Below are 12693 nucleotides of genomic sequence, written 5' to 3' on the forward strand. Positions count from 1 at the left end.
GTTCAACTGATTTATATAACATTTTTATTCTTAAAAACATGGTGATATGGGTATTCACATTCTTTTTTTTATTTATGTTGTGATAAAAACATAACCAAAATCCCTTTTATAAAAGCCTTAATATGTCAGCAAAATGAAACGAGGATTTTAAACCTAGCTTTATTAATGTGCAGACGTCAAATGTATGCAAATGAGTGTATATTTCAATAGCTAATCCATCATTTGCATATTTAAGCATATACCGTTTCAGAGAACTTGTAGGCTAAACCAACACAACTGTCTTAACGTACGGTGCTAAATCAGCTAGGTAAGTATGGCGATGTCTTATTTGGAAAAAAAAAAAAAAATTACCCCATGGTGTTTAGTGTTTGTGTGAATGACACTGTGCACCTTCTATATATGTTATTATTTAAAAGCTGCTTGTGATGGGCTTTGATTCATCATGTGACTTTCTCATCACCACCTGCATTTGGTGGTTATCAGTGTATTACAAAGGTACAAAACAGATTTCAGTACTTCAGTAGGTTGGTATATTAACATTATATCAGTTAATGAAATTACGGTATTTAACTGTAAATTTAAGTTGAAACCGTAAAACCTAACATGTTGCTACCGTATTTTTTACGGTAAAATTCCGGCAACCACAGCTGCTGGTTTTTAACCATAAATTTTACGGAATTTTTTTTACAGTGTGGGTTATAAATGGCTTAAAAAGTGAAAGCTTATTTTTCTGGCTCAGTGACTCGAGAATACGTTGCGGTTTTGTCCCTCATGAATATAACGGTATGTGTAACGACAGGACACTCATTTGCATAGGCTATGTACAGTGGGTACGGAAGTATGGCGATGTCTTATTTGGAAAAAAAAAAAAAAATTACCCCATTCACCTGTAGTGTCTTGAAATATGTATTATTGTTGGCTGAACAGACCGTTTATCAAAGCGTCTTCCTCACTTGCAGAGTTTGTATGGCTAATGATGAATGCAGTATTACTCTTGATGCAGCAGGTGTACCGTTCCTGACGCAGTCTGTTCAGCCGTGTCATCCCTCACACGCGCTCACCGGTTACTTACCGGGCAACAGTTGCATCATTTGTCAACCGGTGCGATACAGCAGCCCTACTTCAATACCTCGAGAACACGGAATCACGCATTTGCGCGCGCGTTACACGTTCTGTCGGTTCAGCTCGAGCGCGGTGAGTCAGTGAGGCGGGATTGGATTAGTCGCTGTGCGTCGGTCAGTCCTCGTTCTGTTGGCGGTACCGTAACCGGACGGCATGACACGGAATGCGGGCAACGATTAAAGCCAGTCACACAAGTCACAGAGACTGATACTCGCGGTCGCGGCTTTATCCGTTTGTGTTTCCTGTAAGGCTGGAAAGATTGACGCGTTAAGAAGGTTATTCGGAGGCAGCGCTCACCCTGGAAGCACCATGGCCGGGGGACGCGAGGAATCTGTGAATGGATCGTGGAAAAAGCAAGTGGATGATATCAGGAAGATATTTGAATTTAAGGAAATCCTCGGGACGTGAGTATGAATGATACTTTGACATTGTGAGTGACTGACGGCGATTGTAATCTCCATATCAGAGAGTCAGTGTCCTCCAGTTTGCGTTCTCAAAGTTTGACATGTGAGAATATTGAGGGGAAATACTTAACTTTTATCATCACATTCAACCCATATTTGCTGCACTGTAAACAAAATGACCGTGAATTTAACGGTAAAAGACTGTAAAAATGCTACAGTAAAAACCAGTTAAATGGTTCACGGTAAATTCCCCTACTATATACGGTGAAAAACTGTATTGGACATACATTTTACGGTAGTATACCATTTTTGGAAGTGAAAAATACCGTATAATTTACAGTGAATAACCGTAAATTGACATTCCCAGAATTACCTGCTTTACATTTCAAATTTGTTGTTTTTTTGTTGAAATAACTGTTTCTTCTTAGTTTTTTCTTATCAGTTTTGTATATTAGGGTTGTGTGTTACACCCCTAATAATATTCATTTAATGTTGTTAAATGAATGTTTATTGCATTATTTCAGTGTCATGTGTGTTACCATGATGGTGTTTAGTGTTTGTGTGAATGACACTGTGCACCTTCTATATATGTTATTATTTAAAAGCTGCTTGTGATGGGCTTTGGTTCATCATGTGACTTTCTCATCACCACCTGCATTTGGTGGTTATCAGTGTATTACAAAGGTACAAAACAGATTTCAGTACTTCAGTAGGTTGGTATATTAACATTATATCAGTTAATGAAATTACGGTATTTAACTGTAAATTTAAGTTGAAACCGTAAACCCTAACATGTTGCTACCGTATTTTTTACGGTAAAATTCCGGCAACCACAGCTGCTGGTTTTTAACCGTAAATTTTACGGAATTTTTTTTACAGTGTGGGTTAGAAATGGCTTAAAAAGTTGAAGCTTATTTTTCTGGCTCAGTGACTCGAGAATACGTTGCGGTTTTGTCCCTCATGAATATAACGGTATGTGTAACGACAGGACACTCATTTGCATAGGCTATGTATATACTGAATATTCTATGAAAATAAAAGCTGGTATAGACTATTGTATTTAGCCTGCTCTACTTATAGGCATATATTATTTATTCAGACATTAATAGACAGGTCAAATAAATAAAAAAGACTTAATTTGCGTCCCCCGGGTTATCTGTCAATCCTGTTACAATCATAAATAATTACTCAAATTAAATCTATCTGTCTCATGAAATCGATCATAATTAAAAAGATAATATATATTATAATCATATATATATATATATATATATATATAACTAATGAAATCATCATTTAAAAAAAAAATCCTCTGCTGTTCTTTACCTTTTGTAAGGTTTGTCAGTCAATCCTGCCACAATTTTATACAGTAAATAATTGTTGACAACTGTATATTTTTTTAAATATCAGCATTAAATAATTTTTCTAATAACACTTTACTTTCCATGCATGTTTATATTATTTATTGAGATGTTATTAGACTGGTTGAAATAAAAATTAAAAAAAAGACTTGAATTTGCGTCCCCAGGATATCCGTCAACCCTGTTACCATCATATATAATTATTCAAATGAAATGCAATTCAATCAATTTAAAAATAAAACTATCATGTAATCATTTTTTCAAAATCCTATTTAATCCTAAAATCACTATCTTACATTTTGTAGGGTTTGTCAGTCAACCCTGTTACCATGATTTATACGGTAAACAAATTGATTATAGACAGCTGGATGTTTGTAGCAATATCAGCTTTCTGCTTCTAATAAACACTTTGTTTCATGACCTTGAGCGCAAGACTAGTAATGGCTAAATGAACTGTAAAACTGTCAACAACTGTTACTAAGGTGAAAGCGTATCCCAGCATTCCCTTATGTGTTCTTATAAACCGCATAGCTGCATATTGAACCAGACATATAATAGGGTGTTTTGATGTGGGCAATGTGGTCTGTATCAATGCATAATATGTATGCATTTTAAATCCATACTTAACCTACTTGGCATAGCGGGTTTTAATGTGCAGGCCTTCTTCTGTCACTTTTAATATCCCACATCCGGCTACATGGCCTTATGTTGTCATGAACAACTGTTCCTCTTCTGTTGTAGCAGCAATGAAATACAGGTTCACTGGGTTTTCCCTAGTAATTCCTTGAAATAGACCAAGAGATGCCTATTTATATGGTGTACAGGGACCAAAAATAGGACAGGTATTTTTATGTCCCTTAGAGAGAGAATGTTTTTCATCTTTCACCATTTGTGTGGTTTTTATTTATTCATTTATTTTTTTACTTGTCCTGTAAACTGTGATAGTCCCTTAGCTGACACGTTCAGCACCATTGTAAAATGAACTATGGATAATTTTCAAAACAGTTCATCAGGAATTGATTGCAATGCATCTGTGCTATATCATAGTCTTTTACCATTCTTGTACTTAATTTAATTTAATTATTTTATTTTTATTCTATTTTTTTCTCCAATTTAGTGCCTTTTAAAGATATGTTTATAAGGCACAGGATTAGGGTCAGGTCACTGCTACCTCAAATATTTTATTTTATTACTTTTTATTTTGTTTTGTTTTGTTGTAAATTTAATTTAATTTAAGTTTTCAATTCAGTACCTTTTCCACATCTAAAGATAATGTGTTTAAGGCAGACGATTATGGTCAGGTCAGACATGAATCGTTCCTTAAATATCTTTTTTTATTTTATTTTATTTCATTTTGTTAATTTAATTTATTTCTATATAAGGCAGATGAGCTCAAATATTTATTTTATTTAATTTTATTAATTTAATTTATGTCTATATAAGGCAGATGAGCTCAAATTTTGTATCTTATTTTTTAAATTTAATTTTTGTTTTTTTTAATTCAGTGCATTTTCCAAACATCTAAAAGATAATGTGTGTATAAGTCAGATGAGGATGCTTGGGTCACAAACAGACATTATAACATGATGGAAATTTGTATTACATAACGTTTTTACAATAGCACACCAAAAGTCTCTTACAAAAGGATTTACCGGCAGCTTTAGTGGATACAGATCAATCCTGACCTGTAAATGTTTTTATTTGTATAGAAGCTCCATTAGTCCCGCCAGTTACAATAGCTTAACACCTCATAAAGAATACTCCAAATTGCATGCTTCCTTGTCCCAGACTCTGATACCGTATTACATCTCAGCGGTCCAGCAGCAGGAATCACAAGTCGTGTTTGCACATGTGCTGATTGTCTCAATCTGACTGTTTGACTTGTATGACTGCAGAAGAGGGGAAAGACTATACAGTTTTCTGTTTCTCAAGTCTCGCTCTTTGCATGTCCAGATTATAATAGTTTTTGATTTTGTTGTGCACACACCATTGTAGAAGAGCTTTTAAGGTCATTCTAATGCTTGGAGGATGTCATTTTCCCCCATTATTCCAGTCATTTTGAGTTCTTCTGATTTCAAAGATGATTGTGATGCAATGGCCATACGTCATCACCAACAGCATGAATTACATCCGAAGTTTTCAAGTCTGCTCCTGGAGAAGACCCACTTCCTGCAGAGTTTAGCTTAACAAGCCAATAGAGGTCTTCAGGACTATAATTGAAAATTTGTAGCAGGTGTTTTGGAGCTGAAACGAACGGTGCGTCCGAAATCACGTACCGTCTTAGTAGGTACTACGTTTGAGTTTGAACTTACTTCACGACTATTGAAAAAGTAGGTTCTATATTCGAATACTATGAATTCGGACATACTATAATTTTGGTATACTGCATTTGTTGTTGTTGGTTTTTTTTATATTTCTTTTTATTTTGCATGCTATATAGTAGGGAAGTATTTGATTTTGGATGCAGCTTAAAACTCTTTAGGAACAGGAACGAAGATCCCTAAATTATACCACCAAAAGTTTGAACACACTGGAGTGATTTTATTTGTCATGATCTTTAAACTTTTTGATCCAAAAGCTTATGCATAAATGCTTAAAATTGGTTTTGTAAAACACAAATTTATATATTTAATAAATTACATTTTAAACTTGTATGCACTACCATTCAAAGGTTTGGACCAGGGTTTTTTTTTTAGAAAGAAATTCATATTTAATTTATCTTTATCAGTGACAGTAAAGACTTTCACACTGTTACAAAAAAATATATATTTCAAATAAATGCTGTTCTTTTGTTCTTTCTTTTGATCAAATAATTGCAGAAAAAATGTAGGCTATCACAGTTTCTATAAAAATATTATTATTACTAAAATATTAATATTACGTAAATAATGTATAACTGTTCTCAACAATGATAATAATATTCTAAATGTTTCTTGAGCTGGCCAAAAAGACTCATGGCTGTATTAGTTCAAAAGGGTGCTTCTACTAAATACTGAGCAAAGGGTCTGAATATTTAGGACCATGTGATATTTCAGTTTTTCTTTTTTAATAAATCTGCAAAAATGTCAACAATTCTGTGTTTTTCTGTCAATATGGGGTGCTGTGTGTACATTAATGAGGAAAAAAAAATAACTTAAATGATTTTAGCAAATGGCTGCAATATAACAAAGAGTGAAAAATTTAAGGGGGTCTGAATACTTTCCGTACCCACTGTATGTTTATAAGGCACAGGATTAGGGTCAGGTCACTGCTACCTCAAATATTTTATTTTATTACTTTTTATTTTGTTTTGTTTTGTTGTAAATTTAATTTAATTTAAGTTTTCAATCCAGTGCCTTTTCCAAACATCTAAAGATAATGTGTTTAAAGCAGATGATTGTGGTCAGGTCAGGCATAAATTATACTTAAAATATTTTTATTTTATTTTATTTTGTTAATTTAATGTATATCTATACAAGGCAGATGAGCTCAAATATTTTATATCATTTTTGTTTTATATTTTTTGTTATTTTTTATAATTTTAATTTAAGTTTTCAATTCAGTACCTTTTCCAAACATCTAAAGATAATGTGTTTAAGGCAGACGATTATGGTCAGGTCAGACATGAATCGTTCCTTAAATATCTTTTTTTATTTTATTTTATTTCATTTTGTTAATTTAATTTATTTCTATATAAGACAGATGAGCTCAAATATTTATTTTATTTAATTTTATTAATTTAATTTATGTCTATATAAGGCAGATGAGCTCAAATTTTGTATCTTATTTTTTAAATTTAATTTTTGTTTTTTTTAATTCAGTGCATTTTCCAAACATCTTTCAGCTTTGCATCACAGGAATAAATTACATTTTAAAATATATTAAAATAGAAAAGAGTTTTTTAAAGTTGCAATAATATTTCACAATATTACTGTTTTTACTGTATTTAGATTAAATAAATGCAGCCTTGGTGAGCATAAGAGACTTATTTCAAAATAATTGTAAAAAATCTTCGACTCCACATTTTTGAACGGTAGTTTAGATTTTTAATATAGTCTAATATAAAAATAGAATTCCATTTGGTAGTAGATGTTAAAAGCTGTTGCAATGATGTGTGCTAAATTTGACCAAGAACAAGCATAAATCTAGAACATGTTTTGGATTATCTCTCTAGGATTTCCCATCCTGAAGATGACATAACAGATTCTCTAATACGCCTTACACAAGATTTTCCAGATGCACTAAACTGAAAACCGCTCACAGACATGTTTGTTTAAAGGGGTCATATGATGCTTTTTTTAAAGATCATTATTTTGTGTATTTGGTGTAACAGAATATGTTGACATGCTTTACTGTTCAAAAAACACATTATTTTTCAAATACTGTACATTATTGTAGGTCTTCTATGCCCCGCCTCTCTCAAACGCTTCGTTTTCAACAAAGTCCCTTCTTTGACAAGCACAGTCTGTTCTGATTGGCCAGCTGACCCAGTGCATTGTGATTGGCCGAACACCGCAAGCACTCGTCGGAAATGTAACGCCCCTTACCATAATCGCGAGCGTCAGCTTTCAAAATAAATACGTCTCCCTGACATGCTGCTTCAACACAAACTGCGGTTACTGAAACCACGCCTTCTTTCTTTGAGTGCACATTTGGGCCGCATTATGCTAATATTTCCACATAGTGAGGTAGATATGTGGGGGCGTGTTGGAACGATCCGTTTTAGGGGGGCGTGGCAGAGTCTTAAAGACTTTAGTCGTTGCAACTTCAATTTTATCAATCTGTTTGTTGACGAGGCGTGCTATTACTTTCTAAACAATCATATTTACTATGTTCTGACTTGGCCCAATAAACAGTCACCTAGCAAACCACCCATAACTCTCTAGCAACCGCATAGCAATGCATACCATTCTGAACATCTTAACAACCAACTAGCAACTTCCTGGCAACCATCCATAACACTCCAGCACCGTTTGCACTGGAAAACACTGCTCATGTTGTCCGTGAAAGATGTCTGAATTACATACGTGTTAAATCTGATGTTTAATGCATGCTGTTGTTTTTCTTCTACTTTAATCCTTTGCAGAGATGAACGCTGCACCCACTGCAATCTCACACGCTTATATGAACACATAGCTTACAAAGTACTCAACCTGCTGGGTGCTCAGCCAATGAGTCACTACATTTCTAGCCTCCTGAAGGGCTTACGTTTCAATCGCAGATGAGAGTTAAATTTTACAGTTTAAGAAACAGATGACAAATGCTTAATTTTGGCAAAGCACCAAGCCCTATATTTGGTAAATGGTTCAGGAAACCTTTTGACTGAAATACGGCCTTTTGTTCCAAGATTTCCGGATTGCGGCAAGTGCTCATGTTAGTGTTTGTAAATGACTGTGTGTGTGCCGAGGAATTAAAGCTGATTTTCAGTGACCAATAAAGGCTTAGCTGCAAGCCACAGTGGCTGACTGATTACACATAGTGCATATGATACAACATCCCTACAGAATCACAGCAGACATGAATGTATGCGTACAGGTTTGGCTTTGGTTTAAACAAATATTTGAAGTATATTTGAAATATTTTACAGACATTTGAAGTGGGTCCTTAGTATTTGAAATGCTCATAAATAGGTTAAATCAAATAATTGTGCAGTATTTTTTTATTTTATTTTGTTAATGTCTGTCTGGCTGTCTACTGTTTGTTTTTGTTTTTTTTTAGTTTTATGCTTCTGCCCCTTTGTAGGCTGTTTGAAGCACTGCTATTTTATTTTATTTTATTTATACTTGCTGTCTAAAGCATTTTTTTCTTTTCTTTTCTTTTCCTTTTGTAGTCTGTCTAAATCACTAGTTTGTTTATTTGTTTGTTTGTTTGTTTGTTTATTTATTATGCTTCTGCCCCACAACTGCTTTTTATTTTATTTTATTATATTTTATTTTATTTTGGTTCTGTCCCTTTGTATGCTGTCTAACAACTGTTTTTTATTTTATTTAGTTTTATGCTTCTGCCTCTTTGGAGGCTGCCTTAAGCACTACTATTTTTACTTTATTTAATAATTGTTTCTTTTTATTTTATGCTTCTGTCCCTTCGTAGGCTTTCTAAAGCATTTTTCATTTATTTATTTTTATTTTCCCTTTGTAGGCTGTCTAAATCACTAGTTTGTTTGTTTATTTATTTACTATGCTTCTGCCCCACAACTGCTTATTTTATTTTATTCTAGGCTGTCTTGTTTTATTGTATGTTTAATTTTATGTTTATTTTATGTTTTATTTAATTTTGTTCTATTTTATTCTGGCTATCTAAGCACTACTAATTAATTTTTTTACTTTATTGTATTATGCAATTTTCATTATTGTTTCAGACTATTACTCTCTACTATACGCTGCTTACCTTGCAAGCACCTTATTTTGTTTCTGTCCTTTCTCTGTATTCAAAAAAATCGCCAACTACTATTTTACACTTAGCCTTTCTTTCATGCTTTTTTCCAGTGGGGCGTTTTCTGAGGTGGTCCTGGCCCAAGAGAAGGCCACAGGAGAGATGTACGCCGTGAAATGCATTCCAAAAAAAGCACTAAGAGGAAAAGAGAGCGGAATAGAAAATGAGATTGCAGTGCTGAGGAAGTAAGTATTCTAAAAGCTCCCAAAATAACAAACCCAACACCCATTACATGCTTTACACAAGTTCCTCAGCTACAGAAACACTAAAGTTCAGAGGAAGCTGTTAGTGGGAGTTTGAGCCTTTCTCCACAGAGCGAGAGAGATGACTCAGCCTTTACGACACGCCCCTCACAGCCTCCTACCTTTACTGACTCCTACCTGTCCCTGTCAAAAGCGTCGGAAGCATTTTAAAAGCCGTACAAATGCTTCATGTGGCCTACGCCGCAGACCTTTCTATTCACCGCACGTTGAGGCCGAGCGCAGGTCCGTGGTTGTCATGGTAAATGTTGGCGAGTAAAAACGCTGCAGCTTGCAGCTGGATTGGAGATGCAGTGGTCAGAATGATATAATCTTTGTTTAGCGAGTTACATTTGGGAATTTCTTTTGTTTGCACCATCTGCATGAATAAAATAGCTCAACATACCAGCCCAGAACATATGCTGTGGTGTACGGGAACGAACTTCTGCCATCCAAAACAAAGGCTTCATAATCCACTCATGTGCGACTCTGGTTTGCTGTAATTGATCAAATATTTCATCTGTTCTTTTCAGGATCAAGCATGAGAACATTGTGGCACTGGAAGACATTTACGAGAGCCCCACTCATTTGTATCTTATTATGCAACTGTGAGTAGAATCTGTTTGCTACTTCAATGAATGCTTTAAGTCTGCAGAGTCTTTGAAAGGGAGCCAAACGATGTGAAGCAGGTTTGCAAGATGGAAAGCTTGAAACACTTAAGAAATCTGTTCTTGTTGTGTGACTGTTGAATTTCTTTGAATTGCAGTCCAGGATATTCTTCTTCCTGTCATTTCAATTCACATTCCAATTCAACGTCCTGTGGGGCGTCCAACTCATGACTTGAAAGGGAGCCAATTCTTATTTTGATTCATGCACAAGCCTGCTGCTGTTGTTTGAAATCATTTTATTGATCTGAACAACTGATGATTTCCCCAGTCTCCATCCATAATCTATAGGTTGACATGAGAAACATTAGCATTTTTTGTTTTTGAACCCAGATATAGGGTGTTTTTTTGTTTGTTTGTTTTTTATTTTATTTTTTGGTTTGCTGCTTGTTGAATTGAATCATCTGAATTGGGTTTTATTTTTTGTTTTGTTTTGCTGTATTTTCTGTATGTTTTTTCCCTTTGATTTGTTTCGTTTTCTTTTTTTTTTTTTTGCTTTGCTTTTTGTTTTTCATGTTGCTTCTTGACTTGATGTGTGCTATTACTTTTCTAAACACTCAAATTTGCCACATTCCGTTTTGGCCTAGTAAACAAATTCATAACCCATAAATCCCAAGCAACCACATATTAATGCATGTAATTTAACCATTCTTTTTATTTTTATTTTATTTTATGGTTTGCTACTTGTTGAATTGAATCTGAATTATGGGTTTTATTTATTATTATATATATATATTTTTTTCTGGGTGTTTTTTCTAGAGCCCGACCGATATGGGTTTTTTGGGGCCGATACCGATATTAGGGAGTAAAAAAAAGGCCGATACCGATATATCGGCCGATATTCTTTGTGTATATTATAGTACAGTACCAGTCAAAGCTTGGACACTTTCCCATTCGTGTGTCCAAACATTTGACTGGTACTATATATAGAATACAGTATATACATAAACAAAATATATATACATAAACAAATTTTTTGCAATGATCACTCAAATGTGGTGATCAAACACTTATAATGATGACAGAGATATGTAAGGCCATTTAACAATTTAACAATAAACTTGTGATGAGTGCAATGCACAAAGTAACAGGGTGTTAGTTGTAACACACCTGGTTTGAATATTTATTTTACCATAGTAACATTTAAATTCTGTCTTAAGTAAATTTATCTCAGTTTTTATTATTCATTTAAAATTAGACAAATCTGCTATTGTTTTAATCTCCAATCTGTTATTTATCAGTTCAGATAGTTTTTTTTTTTAATGCTTTGATTACTAGCAGAAGACACTAACCAGTTTTAAATTCCAGTTGCGCAGATGGGGCACGTTGTAACACTGCGTTACAATGTGCTGTCTATGCCATTAGCGATGTAATTTACACTATTTACTTTAATTAATTTTAATGAGAAACAATGATAAACATGTGAATAAAGACTGACAGTCAATGTTTAATGTTTAGAAATTATTATTTCAAGACATGTAAAGCATTTTTGCTGGTTTATGTGGGCCGTCCCAAGCACGGTTGCAATGTGTTCATTGTCAAACTCCAAAATCAGATTATTTGTAATTCTTAAAAAAGCCATTATTTTATTTGAACAAAAAAACAAAAAAAATATATATATATATTTATTAACAAAATATTTTAGTTTGTCTTGTATATTGTTTCCATTGGATCAGATAAGATTTTAAGCTGTTACATGGTCATGTTACAACGTGCCCCTCAGATGTTACAATGTGTTCCACCTACGGGGCATGTTGTCACATTTCACTTCCATTTTTTGAGGGTAAATAAAGAAAAACGTATACACTGTAATTATGAAACAAAGCGACATATTTGTAGTAGACAAGTGTAAAATTACCGTGGATTAAAAAATATATATATTCTGAACCCCATGTGGATTTACACAAACTGAGAAAGTCAAAAAGTGTTACTTTGTGCCCCGCTCTCCCCTACCTCTGTAAATAAATACAATATAGATTCACGTCTCGCGCACTTTAATGCTCTTTAAATGTAACGTGTACGTTCCCTTGGAACTGGAATCATGGCAGAATTTCATGTGAAGTCCACTTCGCAGGGCACTTACAGTCGAATAAGACAATGCGTGAATGCTGCCTGAACAAGAGACCTCCTTACTGAAGGGAAAGTGTTGACTGGTGTCACTATCTCGCGAACGCGCCGGCAGATCTCCACCAAATTCGGGGGATCCCTTCAGCTCGAGAATTCGCCGCGCCGTTACGGAGATATGGCCGTTCAAAGTTTCAATGGTTTTCCATTGACTTTAGCTTTAAAAACAAACATCCAGGTCGCCAGTAGCAAACAATGGAGCATGCTCTGTTGGACAAACTAAGTAATTACACCATTTCAAGCATTTTATCTGCATTATATGTTCTGGAAAAAAAATGTTCAGGCTCATATCGGCCGATAATATCGGCAAAAAAGATATATCGGTCAGGCTCTAGTTTTTTCCCTTTGATTTGGTTTGTTTTTGTCT

The 12693-nt window shown here is 34.3% G+C and overlaps 1 protein-coding gene across 2 annotated transcripts in view; it reads left to right on the forward strand.

Annotated features, from left to right (window-relative positions):
- Window positions 1-1038: 1038 nt before the first annotated feature.
- LOC107559982 (calcium/calmodulin-dependent protein kinase type 1D-like) overlaps window positions 1039-12693 on the forward strand; it is an 18721-nt gene continuing 7066 nt past the window's right edge. For both annotated transcript variants that reach the window (XM_016244014.1, XM_016244013.1), the window contains exons 1-3: window positions 1039-1526; window positions 9352-9483; window positions 10071-10145. In XM_016244014.1, the coding sequence (XP_016099500.1) occupies window positions 1432-1526; window positions 9352-9483; window positions 10071-10145 (302 nt within the window). In that variant the 5' untranslated portion in view covers window positions 1039-1431. The remainder of the gene's footprint in view (window positions 1527-9351; window positions 9484-10070; window positions 10146-12693) is intronic.

This window comes from Sinocyclocheilus grahami, unplaced genomic scaffold, assembly GCF_001515645.1.
Source record: "Sinocyclocheilus grahami isolate Dianchi unplaced genomic scaffold, SAMN03320097.WGS_v1.1 scaffold707.1, whole genome shotgun sequence".
Classification (NCBI taxonomy): Eukaryota; Metazoa; Chordata; class Actinopteri; order Cypriniformes; family Cyprinidae; genus Sinocyclocheilus; species Sinocyclocheilus grahami.